The sequence below is a fragment of the Drosophila rhopaloa genome, unplaced genomic scaffold (genome assembly GCF_018152115.1).
Source record: "Drosophila rhopaloa isolate 14029-0021.01 unplaced genomic scaffold, ASM1815211v1 contig_3, whole genome shotgun sequence".
NCBI classification, from domain to species: Eukaryota; Metazoa; Arthropoda; class Insecta; order Diptera; family Drosophilidae; genus Drosophila; species Drosophila rhopaloa.
In genome coordinates, this window is record NW_025335123.1 from 22,186,593 (window position 1) to 22,202,769 (window position 16,177).

At 42.5% G+C, this 16,177-nt stretch overlaps 4 protein-coding genes across 4 annotated transcripts; 2 read left to right on the forward strand and 2 right to left on the reverse strand.

The window, feature by feature from the left end:
• Positions 1-2,375: 2,375 nt before the first annotated feature.
• On the reverse strand, positions 2,376-5,669 carry LOC108045367 (cap-specific mRNA (nucleoside-2'-O-)-methyltransferase 1). Its single transcript, XM_017124678.2, has 2 exons — positions 4,896-5,669; positions 2,376-4,384 (listed from the first exon to the last, which is right to left on the reverse strand). The coding sequence occupies exons 1-2, from the start codon at positions 5,545-5,547 to the stop codon at positions 2,661-2,663; spliced, it is 2,376 nt and encodes a 791-aa protein (XP_016980167.1). The 5' UTR covers positions 5,548-5,669; the 3' UTR covers positions 2,376-2,660.
• A 608-nt stretch (positions 5,670-6,277) lies between these two features.
• Positions 6,278-7,651, reverse strand: LOC108045305 (DNA repair protein complementing XP-A cells homolog). Its single transcript, XM_017124590.2, has 2 exons — positions 7,393-7,651; positions 6,278-7,327 (listed from the first exon to the last, which is right to left on the reverse strand). Exons 1-2 carry the CDS (start codon positions 7,560-7,562, stop codon positions 6,607-6,609), a joined length of 891 nt encoding a protein of 296 aa, XP_016980079.1. The 5' UTR covers positions 7,563-7,651; the 3' UTR covers positions 6,278-6,606.
• An 804-nt stretch (positions 7,652-8,455) lies between these two features.
• On the forward strand, positions 8,456-9,705 carry LOC108045304 (beta-1,3-galactosyltransferase brn). Its single transcript, XM_017124589.2, has one exon. It carries the CDS (start codon positions 8,498-8,500, stop codon positions 9,464-9,466), a length of 969 nt encoding a protein of 322 aa, XP_016980078.1. The 5' UTR covers positions 8,456-8,497; the 3' UTR covers positions 9,467-9,705.
• A 618-nt stretch (positions 9,706-10,323) lies between these two features.
• LOC108045356 (thymosin beta) lies at positions 10,324-16,020 on the forward strand. Its single transcript, XM_017124664.2, has 4 exons — positions 10,324-10,501; positions 14,798-14,933; positions 15,002-15,115; positions 15,245-16,020. Exons 2-4 carry the CDS (start codon positions 14,798-14,800, stop codon positions 15,382-15,384), a joined length of 390 nt encoding a protein of 129 aa, XP_016980153.1. The 5' UTR covers positions 10,324-10,501; the 3' UTR covers positions 15,385-16,020.
• Positions 16,021-16,177: the final 157 nt, after the last annotated feature.

The window sequence follows — 16,177 nt, forward strand, 5'->3', positions numbered from 1 at the left end:
AAAGTGTGCGGTAATCTTTCATATCGATTCAATAGATGGCTTCCGGTTCGATTCCGTTGGCTGTCATTCATCAGAGGTCCCACATGGTTTACCGGAGTCAGGGGTTGAACTCCCCGAACCCGAACTCGAATCCCAATCCAAACTCCTTTGAAAGGACTCTCTAGGACTTCCACTTCCACTTCCACCTCGACGTATGGCTGCCAGTCAAAACTCTTTTTGGCTGCCCAATTCTTTGCATTTAATTTCGTTTATTCATTCGAATGACCACAAAATGACATTTGCATTTGGGCAGCGGTCAGTCCCATCCCAAACCCATCGAGGACTCATGTGCTCCGTGCTCCGTTCTCCATTCTCCGGGGATTTCCTCGAGATATGGGGATGTCTCCGGGGCTGCGTAACAAATGAACGGCTCAGTGGGTAAAATTTGTTTTGACAACCAAAGATGCTCGCAGCAGGCAAAGTGCAGAATTTATAAAACGCCAGAGTGCGAAACTATCAAATGTCCAGGCGAAGTGTGTAATTAATTCTCTGCTGAGTCGGCATTCGTAGGCCCAGCCAAAAAAGCACAATTAAATGCACAACAAAAACATGGCGAGCAGCTTTTCTGGACATGATGGCATGACCATGACCAACTACACTGGTTGCCAAGCGACTTCACTAGTGACCACATTTTAGTATTATAATACTATATATTTATTATCAATATATTGGATATTTTGGAGAACATATTCTTTGGGATCTTATGATAAAATGATAAAAGACAACCGAAATACAGGGATTTCTCATTACCAAATGAGTCCGAATCCAAACCTATGGTATAAATGGCATTGTGAAATTTTAAGTAATAAAATGCACATTATTCCAATAGCTAAAATATTATTAAATAAACCACCAATGTTTAGCATTTATGTTATGAACTATTAAAGGGCAAGCCTTTATTAACCAATTTCTCAAATAGTTTAACGAGGTATTCAATTCATTTGGGTTTCCCTGGTTCTGGTACCACTGTGCACGGCAGCTCAACTGCAAATGGATAACTACTATTTTTCGGATGCTGTTACTGTGGCCCGTTGCCGGATTCGTCGTCAACAGGCATCGCCATCGTAGCCGTGGCCAAAAAGCAATTAGCAAAGTTTTCAGTCTCCAAAACACTCACTCCTCGCATGGAATTGGGGATGAAGTGGGGGTCAGGAGGGGGCCAAGGATGAAAGGGATGGAAGGGAGGTGACTACACTTAGCCGGCCATCATCAATCTGGTGCAGTTGCGCAACCTAATCCCAAGTCCCGGCCTCCACTTCAATTCGATCGGATTTCGCTCCTCCATCCATTACAGTTGCACCTAACTATTGCACGGAGGAAAATATATCTTAGGTTCCACATGGAAGTAATTTTTGATACAACGGGGGTTACTTTAATACCAATCAAAATACTAACTTAACACTAACCACTCAAAATAATCAAGGTTCTTAACCGATTTTAGCTGATTCACTATAAGAAATCTAAATAAATGTTAATTTATGGTAGAAATACAAACTTTGATTGGGGTTCTATGAAGAAATATCCCCCTTAACCAAAAATAAATAAAAAATTTATTTAACAATGATTTATCAATGGTATAGAAACAATACGTATATATTTTGTAAGCCCCATTAAAACAATAATATGAAGATTTCTATATGTGAAATCAATTGAATACTGGCAATTTTCCTCTGATTTTCTTTCTGTGCGACAGGCGCGACCATCGTCATTTCCAATTATTCATGGATAATCTAACCCAAAATGGGACGTTAATTACTGGCGCATGTCAGTGGCATTTGGCCCCTGACCCCCTGACCCCTGACCCCAAATCCCCAAATGCCGAGGCTCTCTTCTCGGCGATGTGTAACTGAAGTTGTGTGGCGTGAATTGCAGAAGTACGGGGCGAAAATTTGCTTTTTTGTCCAACTGTAAACAGTGCGGAATCCGGACCCCCAAGTCCCCAGAAGTCCGCTCTCCGGCCATTTATCGGGTGATTAATTAAGCTGCAAGGACCAGCGAATGCAACTTTCTGCCGCTGACAACTCCCCGTGGAAAAAACGAGTGGGCGGCGATGGGGCATTAAAGATTTTAGCAAATTAATATAGAAAATGTATGGAAAATAGCTAACTTTATACACTAACAATATTGATTTTATTGTCTGAAAAACAGAAGTGGACAAATATAGAATTATGCCACTTTGTAATCACTCTTAATCGAAACATTCAAGTTTCAGACTCCAGAAGTTCAATTTTGAGTCATCATTCTATAAGTTAATAAATAACATGATATGTAAATTAGAAACCAGAGTTAAAATGGCACCCAAAAGAAAGCCCCAATCCAAATGAAAGACGGTGTAACTTTGGTAAGATCTTTAGAAATAAAACAGTTGCACACTTTCTGTCAGACACATGACATTGTATGTATAATGTTAGTAGTGATGGTCAGAAAAAAAAACAAAATGATTCAGTTCCTGCGTACAAATAATGGTCGAATACTTAAGTCGAATAAGTAAAATGCAGGGATCTGTTGTAAAACCTCCAGATAAATCCTAAGCATGCGGGGTAAGTTAAAAAAAAACACGTATGCGTATGTATAGATTAGACTTATGGCTACGTTTCTTTCATTTTTTCATGGGCGGGGGCCTAACTGTGGCCCTGCTTGTCCGCGATGAACTTGACGAAGTCGCTGCGGAACAGGATCTTTGGATTGTCCTCGGTGGCCAGCTCCTCCACCTGGCGCAGGTCCGTCCACTTCCAGAGCAGGCGGCGCGAGTAGCTGTACCGGAACGAGGCGAAGATCTCGGCGGCCTTCTTGCTGGGTATCTGCTCCTTGTAGTACGACTCCTTGTTCTTCACGTTGAAGTAGTACAGTTGTCCCCGCGACCGCGAGTGAGCGGACACATAGTTGGTGGTCAGCTCGCAGAACATCAGTATGCCGCCCGGCACGAAGAACTTGTTGTCGTCGAGCGCGTAGCCGAAGCGCTGCGAATTATCCTTCAGCACATAGTGCCGCATGTCCGCGAAGAAGCTGCCCATATCCTGCAGCCGGAAGAAGGGCTTGCTGCGCAGTGCGCCGAAGGTGCGCTCCTTGCGGTGCGGCTTGTTCAGACTCCGGGCGAACTTGTCGCACATGCTCACACGCTCGCGGAACGGCCGCCGCCGAATGTCGATGCCGCCCAGGCAGATGCCATCGATGATGTGCAGGGCAGCCACCCGCTGGATGGTCCTGCCCTCGCCGTAGAACTCGTACACGATCTGGCCGAAGAAGATCGAACGTGGCTGCACCTCGAAGGCGGTCTCCACCAACTCCCACTTCTTGTGCTCCGTGTAGCGCAGCAGGTTGCCGCGCGACTTGCACAGGAACAGGGTGCAGGCATTGATGTTCGTCTCCTCGCGACCCACGGGCACAAAGTACCAGTCGGCCACGTTCTGCACGGCCATGCTCAGACTGGGCACCCCACTCATCTCGGTGGCCGGCAGATTGAGCCAGTTGCGATCGGGCGCCCAATCGGCGAGGAGTTCCTCTAGCAGCCTATCCGTTTGCTTGATCTCCGGCGCCTGACGCAACTTATCCGGCAGACCCCAGCGCTTGAGGCACTCCTGCCGCACCTCCGACTGCTTGGTCTCCTTCAGTTCCGGATTCTGGGCGAAGGCGGCTATCTTGCGCAGGCCCACGATCTGCTTCTTGCCAATGGCATTGTTCGAATCGATGATGTAGCGCAGGAAGTCCTCGTCCTCGGCCAGCTCGTTGGCATCGAAGATCTCCAGGACGTCGTGCTGACTATCCTCCTCCTGCGACTCCTCGGTCAGCATGAGGTTCACCGCATTCAAGTAGGCTATGATGGCCGCCGTCTCCGAGTCCGACCGTTTGTACTTACAGACCAAGTAGCGCTCCGAGTTCGCCGGCCGACTGCTGTTCGGCTTGATGACGGCGATCTGGTGGAAGCACTTGTACATCAGATAGACCAGGCCCACGCTGAACGGAGTGAAGAGGTCGAAGATTTTGCAGACGAAGCTCCCGTTCGGCCGCAGGATCTTCAGGGCGGTGAGGAACTGGCAGAGGTACAGCTGCTTGGACAGGATCTCCTGGATGTTCTCCTGCCCCTCCACCGAGAATCCACCGTCGGCCATGGCAAAGTGGACGCCCTGCGGCGTGTGCAGGCGAATGTATTCGTTCAGCGAGTCCTGGTTGCTCTCATCGAAGATGTTGCCATCCTCTTTCGTGCCGTAAAAGGTGTCGAAGGGCTCCGGCGAGGCGGCAAAGAATTTCTCCAGCTTAAAGTCGTTGGCCCCGCGCAGTGTAAAGCCAAATCCCTTGGCCTCCCAGGACTTGCGGAACAGCACGTATTCGGAGAAACCGCCAGGGCCTGCAAAAAAAAAGGCAAAATATTAGTCACGTTTTTAAGGTGTTTTGGTTATTATGGTTTCTTAATCACATTTAAGTCATACAACGTGTGTTTTCTTAAAGGGCGAATTACAAATGATCTTGTAATATTCTAGTTGTGAAGTATAGTTCATGGTTCTGGTTCTTATTTCAAATTGAAAATCAATAAGATAAATAAGACAAATAAGTTGCAATACGACAACGGTTATGGGATGACAGTAGATTGAGTTAAGCCAAAGAATGGATATTCTCAAAAAAACTCTTGCAGAAGTTCTGAGAAGCACTGCAAACTTAAACTATTTGAGGATGGTTTCTTATCAAACGGAAATGTTTTAATATATATAAAAATATAACCCTCTCTGGTTTTCACTTTCAAAGCATTTTTTCGAATTCTAATTAAGTTTGCTCGCTTTTCTAAAAACTAAAGAAAGTTCGATTTTATGCAGTCAAATTCGAGTAAACTCCGTGGAGTGCTTCTCCTTCAAGGACTTCACCTGCACACATGTCCGTGAAGTAGAGCAGCTCGTCGTTGGCCACCAGAGATTGGCCGTCGGGATCGCGGGGATTGGTGAACATGAAGTCGCACATGGAGTCGATGTTGGCCATCTTGACGGCGGCGCGGTTGAGGAAGATGGAGCTGCGGATGGTCTCGAAGGGATTGCAGCGCGACCGCGCCCGCCGCTTCTCGCTGTCGTTGAGATCATCGAATACAGTTTTGGCATTGAGGATGTGATGCAGGATGGCCGGATCGCAGTATCGTGTCTCCTCGTCCAGGGTGAGTTTCCTTGGCCCGGTGACCACGTGTCCCATCAGCCGGTCGAGGCTGTAGGAGCCAGCTCCAGTTCCGCCCGGATTGTGCAGCCAAAGGACCGGCTCGGGAATTTCCAGCTCCTCGCAGGCGGGATCCCATTGGCCGGCGGAGGATTGGACGGTGTCCAATTTGAGCCCGAATCCCCGGCGACCGTCCTGCTGCACCGCGATGATCGGCTCCAGGCGACCCTGGTTGCTCTTGCCCAATCCCTTGTCGTTCTCGTAACCCATCTTCTTCATCATTTCCATGGCCTTGTTCGAGTAGCTCTTCACCCACTCCCGTTTGATCTTCTTGGGCGTGGGCTCCGAGTTCTCATCGTCCGAGGGCTCGTCCATCTTTGGCTGCTCGACGGGATCTGGTAGCCGGTGTCTGGTGTCTGGGATCTGGGGACTTGGGGATCCTCGAATCTTTTTTTTTTGTTTATTTGGTATATGCACGCCGGAGTGACCGTACGCCGAATGCCGGCAAATGCCACGGCGAAGAGAGACCGCATGGTAAAAAATACCATTAAAATACTGCACGAGCGCACTTTGCCAATTTTCAAACGTAATAAGTTGTTACTTTCCATATTAGCAATTCAAATTAAACGAATAGATTTTATTATATTAGAATTTGCACTATTTTGTATGCACATGCACTAAATTACTTTTGCACGTCATTAATTCATAGAAGAATTCAAGCAAGAATTATTACTTGGTATTCTTATTGGATTTCTCCTGCCTTCTTAAAATTATGGAGTACATGGATGTGGGCCAGCAACTGCAGCTTTAGTTACGCACAATGCCCACACCGACCTGGCATCACCAGAAGGAGCACTCCCTGGACCAAGGAACATTCGAGAGGAATCCCGTCGTGCTCGCTGAATTCCTACTGACCTCCAGTGTCCAGAGTTTAGATTATTTCTCTCAGAAACACCGACTAATGCCAATGATACTATGCAGCGTGTCGAAATAATGTTATTTCACAGAGTTTTTATAATATGTAATGTTAAAAATATCCTTAATATTATATAAATAAAATAGAAGTATGACCGAAAACTAGTAAAAAAAAAAATGGTTATACAAATTTCGTGAAAGCATTAATGCATATAATTCATTCATTCCGTAAAGATTCATTTCTACTTCACATAAGTATATGCTTACAAGACATAATTTCAAATTAATTCAACATGATTTATAAAATTCTTTGTTTACAACAGAATCTATTAAAAATAAACTTACTAAAGTGTTAAAAAAAAAAGGGAAAGAAAATATCTTTTTAGTTGGTATTGATTCATCAAGCAGCCAAGATTTCAATGCCCTAATTGGACAGCAGGATTAAAGGACTCCAGGCAGACTTACAACAGACTGCAGCTTACAAACTACAAAGTTGGGCATTAGACCGACCAAGTTGCTCTACATCTTCTCGTAGGTCTCGGTGTACGGACAGGTGAGGCAGGTGTGCGTGTAGTTGTCCTCCTCCTCGTTGTACGTGTCCGGTCCGAACTCGTGCTCGTGGATGGCGTGCGTCTTCTTGGTGTAGATGCTGCTGCGCACCTCCATGCGGAGCTGTTTCATCTGCTTGTTGTACTTGCGCGCCTTGCCCACCTCGCGCTTATCCTCGCGCGACTCGTGCTGGCGCACCAGCTCCTCCTCGCTGCCCCAGACCTCCAGGGCCCGCTGGTGGATCTGCGAATGGAGGTACAGCTTCATTTCGCCCCAGCGCACGTTGTGCGGATTCTTGCGGCTGATGTAGCGCAGCTTCGGTTCCCGCTTGTCGAAGTCGCAGTCCTTCAGCAGATACTCCGCCTTGGCCTCGGTCCGGGTGATCAGGGCATGGCGATCGTCGTTATCCCGGCACTTGTCGCACACCGAGTGCCCAAAGTTGTTGAACAGATAGGAGTCGGCGAACTGGTCGCCGCACTCCAAACACTCCTCGTACTGCACGGGTATGGCGATGGCATCGTCCAGGATAACGGGGGCCTCCTCCCCGGACTTGTTCAAACCGGGTCCAGTGGGCAGGACCGGCTGCTCCAGCAGGAATCCACCGCCACTGTCTATGTACTTGGTGCCCTGCACCTTGATCACGGAGCTTCCTTGGCTGAGGGCAGCCTCCGGGTGGGTGCCATCCTTGTTGCTGTCGGGGGATTGCAACTTTAGGTCTCACGTTTTTACAAGGATAATGGACAAAGGACAACCCACCTGGCCAGATCCTTAAATGGATGCAAAACCAACTTGGCCTCCCGCAATTTCTGCGCCTTCGCCAGATTCCTCTCGATCCGCGCCTTTTGGGCATTGGTCAGCTTGGAGCCCTTCTCCGCCGGCGGAGCAACTGCTTCGCAATCAATGCCTGGATCCTCGGACATTTCCATTTCACAACGTTTTGTTAAGCGCGTTAATTTTTTTAATTTGTATACGATATGCTTCTTCTTGCCGGTTTGACATTCCGAGCGAGCGATTCTGTATACATCTGGTATTTTTTGAGGTACTTTCATGACGGGATATGTAAGATATGTTAACAAACAGTATGTTAAATATTAACATTCCTTTAATTTTAGTGTTAGTAAACAACTAAAAGAAGCAGTGCATTAGTTTCTTTAGTTTAAATTTAAAAAAAATGTTTTATAATAATGAGATCCATTTATTTTGTTAATAAAAACACATTTCATTAAGACGAATAGTTTAACTTCGATGCTTATTATTTTTCCAAGGCACTTTACCAATCAGTATTTTCTCCCGCCACGGTTACACTAATATTTTTGCTATACCCTTGCAAAGAGTTCTACAATTCTAGTAAGAAGTTTGCAATATTTCTGACCATATAAAGTTTATATATTCTTGATCAGGGCATCAACCGTGTCGAACAGTAATTGGACAACCCCTAGAAATGATCAAAAATTAATAGATAATGTAGTTTTTGAACGAAAACGAATTTGTATCAAGATACATTTTTTTTAATTTCAAAAATACAAATTTATATTAATAACTAATCCACTTACTACATTACATAGCTGTTACAAAAACAAACGATTAATTTATATACCGATCTGCAAAAATCAATTTCCAATTAGAATAACTTTCATTATTTTTTTCAATTAAATCCAAAATTACCGAATACTGTCTAATAGATAGGATTTTTAAAAATATATTTAAAAACATAAATAAATTGTATTGGGTTGTATAATTGAATAAAATGAATTTTATATATATTACATATTTTCTACAACAGTAAGAGCATATAAAGTTCGGCCAACCGAAGTTCTTTGCACTGCTTGTTTTGTTTTGATTTCGGTTTGGATTGGTCGCCATGCAGAGCAAGCACTACAAACTGCTGCTGCGATGCCTCCTGGTCCTGCCCCTCATCCTGCTGGTGGACTACTGCGGCCTGCTGACCCACCTGCACGAACTGGACTTCGAGCGGCACTTCCACTATCCGCTCAAGGATGACGGCAGCGGCTCCTCCGGGATCGGGGCGTACTCCTACCTGCGAGTGCCCGCCTTCACGGCCGAACTCCAGGTGGACCAGCCCCCGCGGCTCACCCTGTTGATCAAGAGCGCCGTGGGCAATTTCCGGAGACGGGAGGCCATCCGGCGGACGTGGGGCTACGAGGGACGCTTCTCGGATGTCCACCTGCGCAGGGTGTTCCTGCTGGGGAGCGGCCAGGAAAGCGAAAAGGACCTGGCCTGGGAGTCCCGCGAACACGGGGACATCCTGCAGGCGGACTTCGTCGATGCCTACTTCAACAACACCCTGAAAACGATGCTCGGGATGCGCTGGGCCAGCGAGCAGTTCAACCGCAGTGACTTCTACCTCTTCGTGGACGACGACTACTATGTGTCGGCCAAGAATGTGCTGAAGTTCCTGGGCAGAGGACGCCATAGCCACCAGCCGGAGCTGCTGTTCGCCGGGCATGTGTTCCAGTCGGCGCCGCTGCGCCACAAGTTCAGCAAGTGGTACGTGTCGCTGGAGGAGTACCCCTTCGACCGCTGGCCACCCTATGTGACCGCCGGGGCATTCATGCTCTCGCGGAAGGCCCTCCTCCAGATGTACTCGGCCAGTGTCCACGTGCCGCTCTTCCGCTTCGACGACGTCTACCTGGGGATAGTGGCGCTGAAGGCGGGGATTCCCCTCCAGCACTGCGACGACTTCCGCTTCCATCGGCCGACGTACAAGGGTCCGGATAGCTACAGTTCGGTCATAGCCTCGCACGAGTTCGGCGATCCCGAGGAGATGACACGGGTGTGGAACGAGTGCCGGTCCGCCAACTACGCGTAGCACAAAGGATCCACTTCGTGGCAGGCATTAGCCCAGCTCTGCCACACGAGATTGTACATACGGATGAGTCACCACCTAGATAACAGCCTTATAAATTTAAAGTAAAGTAACGTATACTATTGTTAGTTAATATTCCCGATTTATTATCATCAAATTGATTATACATTTTCAATAAATTTATATTATATGTATGTACATCAAAAATTAAATTGAAACGCAGTTCTATATTTTCAAAGTAATATTAACAATAGTTGCTCATATTTATTGTTGTTTCTTTTCCTCGTAACCCATATCTTAAATAAGCAAACCGCAACTTCCACATCGATTGTTTTCTTTGTTTCCTACAATGTTTCTAAGACAAATAAACCCATGAAGTTTGCAAAGCTTCTGTAAACAACGTATATATAAACAGTGTTTTGAGTTGTACGAATTCGATATCTCATTTATTGTGGCCTCAAAATAAGTTTTGGGAATATACAAATAAAATTTGTATAGTACATAAAGAATGTTCCTATTTATTAAAAAATAAAAACGGATACTGATTAGTAATCGTTTTCAATATGATGATAGATTTTAAACTTAAGAACAATAATGGGTTGAGTCCCTGATTTTCCAAGTTCCGAACCATGAACTCAAGATACGATTTTGAAAATAGAGTTCGAATGATTAATGATTAAAAAAATACAAAAATTGTATAAATAATTATTATTTTTGTTGTTGCTTATTTCAATGATAATAGAACTGGAGTAACTTTGCGTCATTACAAAACCAAATAAGGGAACGACAATCAAATCGGGATTGATCTGGATCCGGAAAACGGTCACTCTGGAGGTATAAAAACCGCGAAACTCCGCCGAGCTGCAGTATTAAATTTTGTGACGTCCAGTAAGCTTGAGCTCGCGACAACAAATCCGAGGGTTAAAATTCGCCAAGTGTACAGCTATACATATATATAAGGCCCGACCCCGCCAGCATTCCAATTCTTAGTAATCCTCTTTGCCAATCCAAAAAACCAACGCCAAAAACCAAATTAAGGTGAGCTTACTTCAGATTTGTAAACCCCTATAGAGGGTATTAATATCGTTTAAACATTTTCAATGGGTGATCGCCGGTAATTTCTTTTTCTGTGGAGAAGAGGGTACAAAATAATAAGTGGAACTGGTTTTTGTTGACTGCGCTTCTTCATTGATTGCAAAAAATGGCAGCGGATTTGTTATAAATATTTATTGTGTTGGTCTAGTCCGTTACTTTTTGCTCTTTCTCTTTACTTTCTTCTTTCTCTTCAGAACTACTTCTTTTCATTTCTTTGACTTTATAACTTTTTTCTGCAGCTGTTAAATCTCTTGTCGCCGCCTTCTTTTGTTGACTATTTTTTTTGTGGCTTAAACTTCAGAAATCCCTCTGTTTTTGTATGTGCCTGTGTGAGTGCCGGCCGGCATTTTTCACTTCAATTTTTTTTGCCGTCTGCTTTTTATATATGTGTTTGTGTGTGTGCTTGGGCGGGGCGCATGTGGTTGTTATTGCTGCCCAATATCCTCCCCCACAGTCGAGGTCATCAAAAAAAGTGACCCCTTGTGTAAATTGATCCGAAAAAAATTAAATATTAGTTATTTAAATACATACCTTTAAATCAATAAATGACTCAAAGAGTGTACACCTGCTGGTCACAAACAAAGCTTCAAACTGCTTAGTATATGCATACAAAAATATTAATAAAGCTAAGATAAAATTGATGCGCTTGTCCACAGTTAGCGTCACCAAAAAAATATCAGTCTTGCAGGGGTTACTCAATTTTACACAGATGCGAACTAACTTAAATGTAAAAAAAACTATATAAATTAAACAGATTCAAATTTATTGAAAATCATGTTATTTCGAACTTTGAACTTTGCTTAATTTGACCAAACATTTTTGAATATACTTTCCATATTTAACTTCAAGCGAAATAAGCAAAATTTCAAAGTATAAATAATATTGGCAACAATAAATTATGTTTCTTCAGTTACCCTGGTTTTGAAATCAATAAGAAATAAGTCCCACTTTACAAAACCATTTTTTATCAAATGACATTTAAAGATGAAATAGAACCTTGAAACAAACATGTTTAATCAGCAATGTATGAAGTCAGTAAAATTGCATATTTAAAAAAAAAATCCCAGTTTTGAGTGCTATTATTGTGACCTCGGCTGTATTTACCATGAGTGTGTTGCAAATTTTACTGGGCGTGGCAGTCGTGCTTCATTGTCACCAGAATGTATGGGATATCCAATATCCAGCGATTTTGAAATCGAATATATGACTAAACGCAACCGCCTGCATAAAGTTTATATATACTGTGCATATGTACTTAATATTCATTGCAAGTCGCTATCCCTGTCTCTCTTATCCCCTTTGCTCCTTACACACACATACACATGTGCATATATGCAGGAGTATTTATGAGGGTGTAATTGTAAAAGCGGACGTGTCTGTCATTTCTCATTTCTCCATCTCCTTTTCGCTCTTTCCTCTTCACCCTTTCTTCGTGTCTCTTCTTTAAACTCCTTTCGTCTGTTTGTTGCCACGCATCAGCAACTTTGACTCATTTTACTTTACATATAAACCTATTCCAAAAAGCGAATTCTTTTTATTGTTTTTTATTAACGGTCTCTTTGCCGGCGTCTCACTTACACCCCCAAACAAAACAAGATAATACATATGTATCTATACAAAATTAACCAAAAACAGGAAGAGACAACGAGAGAAAATAAAAGAAAGGAAAGAAAAGCTTACAAAGTCAGAGAAGAAGCACAGCTGTGTGGGCAAACGATAAATTTAACATATAAAAACACATACAAACAACACATATACATATGTACATGTGATATTAGCGATGATTCATCGGCGGCTTTTAAGCGGGGCGACCATATTTCGAATTTCGAAGTTGGAAGTTGATTCACGGCGAACTTCATTTGCCCCCGCCCCCTGGAAATCAACCCCCTCCCCATCCCCTTCTCCACCAAACACTCCCACTTTGTATGTATGTATACATTGTTGTTTTCTTGTTGCCTCTCCTTTGTTCGCTCCAAGGAGCTGACTAATACGACACTCGGCTTACACGATTTCCAATTAATCGAAATTCAAATTGAGCGTTACGATCGCCATAAGTCAAGTTCAAAAAAACGCATAAAGCTGAAACACAATTTTGAAATCAGGAAAAAACAATTGGAAATATCCAAGATTTATTTAGTTAGGTTCATAAAAACTTAGCTTACCCCAAAATTTGTTAATTAATAAAGCCTTTCTTTTTAGTTATAAGCTTGCATCACTGCATCCTTAAAATTCCTAAGAAATATACCCAATGAATTACACATTCAAAGTAGATTATATATCGCTGTTTTTTACTGTTTACTTGGGGCTATCTCATTATTGCTTCATCGGTGTTATTTTTGGTAGCGATTATAAACTATGAGCAATTCACCAGCATTATCAAATTAAAGATTAGAGAGCGATGCTTGCAATAAATGATAAATAAGAGAAAGAAAAAAAGTAGTTCAATTAATCACCAGTTAATTATAATTTTTAGTGTGGAAATATTGTGTAGATAAATATTATAGGTTTCAAAAGAGTGTGAGCAAACGACTATTGACTATTATTTATAATATATTATATTGTATTATTTTATTAAATATTGTAGTGTAATGCATTACATTCCGACTTGGTAAAATATAAAAAGAATTCCATAAACATGAAAACAGAATTGTTTGCCAGTGAAAAGTTTATTAAATATAAATATTTAGCAAGAAGTACTGATAAAACAGTGGAACGTAAGTTTATAAACTTGAATTTAAAATGGTTTGCCCTTGAAAAATGTTGCACATGTACATGATGAAAAGCAAGCTTCGTTCGGCGATCGTGATAAAAGTGCGGCATGAACCAAGTGAGTTGAGATAGGCTTGCTTTCGTGTGGAGAAGTGGGGAGTGGGGATTGCGCGGAGATCGGCGACCGTTAGTCAGTTAGTCAATCAACGCGATTGGCGAGTTGGCTTGGGGCCCGAGCTTTACGACCATTTATGGTTATAAATGTGCAAATAAATATAGATTCGCGATGCTTTTCCCCCATTCAGTGCAGTGCAGTTCGGTTCAGTTCAGTTTGTTTTTTTTTTTGGCGCGGTCGCTGCCCTTGTAACGATTGCTATTTCAGCGCAGCTGTTCGAATGCAGTGCAATGCGACTGATGACTTGATACCGATATCTCGATACACAAAGACGATTCTTTGTGCAGGTTGTCCGGTTGGAATTGGCGTGGCACGCACACTCGAATTTCGCAACTAAAAATAAACGTGATAAAATGCAGTTTAACCGCTCGCCAAGTACACATGCCTTCTGATAAGAATGCCAGTGCTGAAAAACAAAGGCCAAGAACAAAACGCAAGAGAAAAGCAAAGCCAATAGGAGTAATCTTCTTCCAGTTGGAAAGGTTCGCTGAACTCTTTCTTTCTGATTGGAGACACACACATACACGCAGACATGACTCGTCCTTGCCGCATTTTTGTGCGTTTTGAGTCATCGTTATCGCCCCACATTCGAATGATTAACTTTTTTCTTGCTATTTCCTATCGCTTGAGAAATCGGGCAGCTAAAATAAATAAAAGCCAACGGTCAACAAAGAGATATTACGTTTCGTTTCGAACGAAAATGAATTATTTATTAAGGCGCAACATCGGTATCAACAAAAGCAAACAATACAGAACAACAACAGATCGTCTATCGGAGCGTTGGCTTCCTTCTCCCTCACTTACTCACCGATAACATCGATATCCTCTTCCGGCTTGGCTCAAATTGGACTTTTAGGCTATTGGTTCTAACTGGAAATTGTAATGGGAAATACGATTTGTGATTCATTAATAGCCAAATTTGAATTTAAATAATAATAATTTATACTAAGAAGATCTTATCTAATTATTAATGCCATTCTTCAACATTTGTATGTAATTAAACTTAATTAGGCCTTTTATAAAAGAGTCGAAAACTCCCATATCTTTAAACAAACAAAAAGTAAGCTTTTGCTATCTAGTTCTGAAAGGGTTTACTAATGATAAAAAGATTTTGGTTTGACTTTGTTTGCAAATGGAGAAAGCATTAAAACATGTTATCTAATGACTACAAATACATGTTATGATGTGGAAGTTCTATAACATTCTATTGGCCATGTTTGTCAATATTAATTTCGAAGACTTACAATAAATGTAGAATATTATCTTAAACCATACCTGAGGCTTTGTTATATTGTTATATTCATTGATTTATATGTTACACGTTTAGTTAATCCATGGAAAATTGTATTTTACAGATGGCCGCCCCAGCACCAGCACTCAAGGATCTGCCCAAGGTAGCCGAGAACCTGAAGAGCCAGTTGGAGGGCTTCAACCAGGACAAACTGAAGAACGCCAGCACCCAGGAGAAGATCATTCTTCCCACCGCCGAAGGTGAGTTTGAGATCGGGAAGGCTTACTGTATATACTGATATGTGATATCCCATCTTCCCTATAAACAGATGTGGCTGCCGAGAAGACCCAACAGTCGATCTTCGAGGGCATCACCGCCTTCAACCAGAACAACTTGAAGCACACGGAGACCAACGAGAAGAACCCGTTGCCCGATAAGGAAGGTGCGTTGTAGGCCATCTACTCACTGCATATGTGTAGTGTGTATGGCCATAAAAGCCGAAGGCAGGCTGCCTTAGATGGGAAGTGCGCGCTCTATAATTGTGTGGTTTCGTTTCTCACTCTGATTGCAGCCATCGAGCAGGAGAAGGAGAAGAATCAGTTCATTGCCGGCATCGAGAACTTTGATGCGAAAAAGTTGAAGCACACCGAGACCAACGAGAAGAACGTGCTGCCCACCAAGGAGGTGATCGAGGCCGAGAAGAAGGCTTAAAAGGGGTCCAAGTCCGGTCCAATCCGATCCGAGATCTGAGATCCGCGATCAGAGATCAGAGATCCGATCCTCAGTCACCCCGTCGTCTCTTTTACGTCTCGCCGCATCTCACTCTTTATACTTATAAAAACTATTCCCTCTCATTTTTCCAACTGCTGCAAAAGTATTTTACTATTGTTTTTTTTTTCTATTTTTATTTTTATATATTTTTTGTATTAACAAGCGAGAGAGCCAGTCTCATTCCTACAGCGTAATTAACATAAAATAAACATTCGTCTATCCCATATATTTGTGCATAAATGTTTTCAAAACACACACAACACACACATCATCAGAGGAAAAAACGCAGATACAAAGCAATACGAACGACAGCCAACTCACTCAGAACATTTGCACTTGCGCAAAAAGAAAGACAGCAGATATATGAGAAATACTTTTTAAAAGACACGAAACAACACGTATGAAGCGTATAAAACAGAAAAACAAACAAAAAAAAAACAAAAAAAGAAATACGGTAGAAAACCATCTATATAAAGAGTATGTGTAATTTTTTAATGAACTTTTTTTTATATACTTTACATACGATATATTTATACTGGGAAAAATAAAAAATAAATGTAACATTTTATAACAAAACGTACTAAAAATTTTACGAATTTTGCTTGACTTTGGGTGAAAAGTTCTAAAAAAAAAAATGGATTTAATAATGTCCGGAAGGAACCTTTTACAAAGTTTTGATATTTTAAATTGAATAGCGTTAAAATTGAGCATTGTTTTCACAGTTTGGCTAACT

Bases quoted from the DNA above. Each gene is read 5' to 3' on its own strand.
- LOC108045304 (XM_017124589.2), top strand. From the start codon at position 8,498: ATGCAGAGCAAGCACTACAAACTGCTGCTGCGATGCCTCCTGGTCCTG.
- LOC108045305 (XM_017124590.2), bottom strand. From the start codon at position 7,562: ATGGAAATGTCCGAGGATCCAGGCATTGATTGCGAAGCAGTTGCTCCG. The intron at 7,328-7,392 runs GTGGGTTGTCCT...ATCCCCCGACAG, and splicing joins CCATTTAAGGATCTGGCCAG to CAACAAGGATGGCACCCACC.
- LOC108045367 (XM_017124678.2), bottom strand. From the start codon at position 5,547: ATGGACGAGCCCTCGGACGATGAGAACTCGGAGCCCACGCCCAAGAAG. The intron at 4,385-4,895 runs GTGAAGTCCTTG...TTTTTTTTGCAG, and splicing joins CTTCACGGACATGTGTGCAG to GCCCTGGCGGTTTCTCCGAA.
- LOC108045356 (XM_017124664.2), top strand. From the start codon at position 14,798: ATGGCCGCCCCAGCACCAGCACTCAAGGATCTGCCCAAGGTAGCCGAG. The intron at 14,934-15,001 runs GTGAGTTTGAGA...CCCTATAAACAG, and splicing joins CATTCTTCCCACCGCCGAAG to ATGTGGCTGCCGAGAAGACC. The intron at 15,116-15,244 runs GTGCGTTGTAGG...CTCTGATTGCAG, and splicing joins CCCGTTGCCCGATAAGGAAG to CCATCGAGCAGGAGAAGGAG.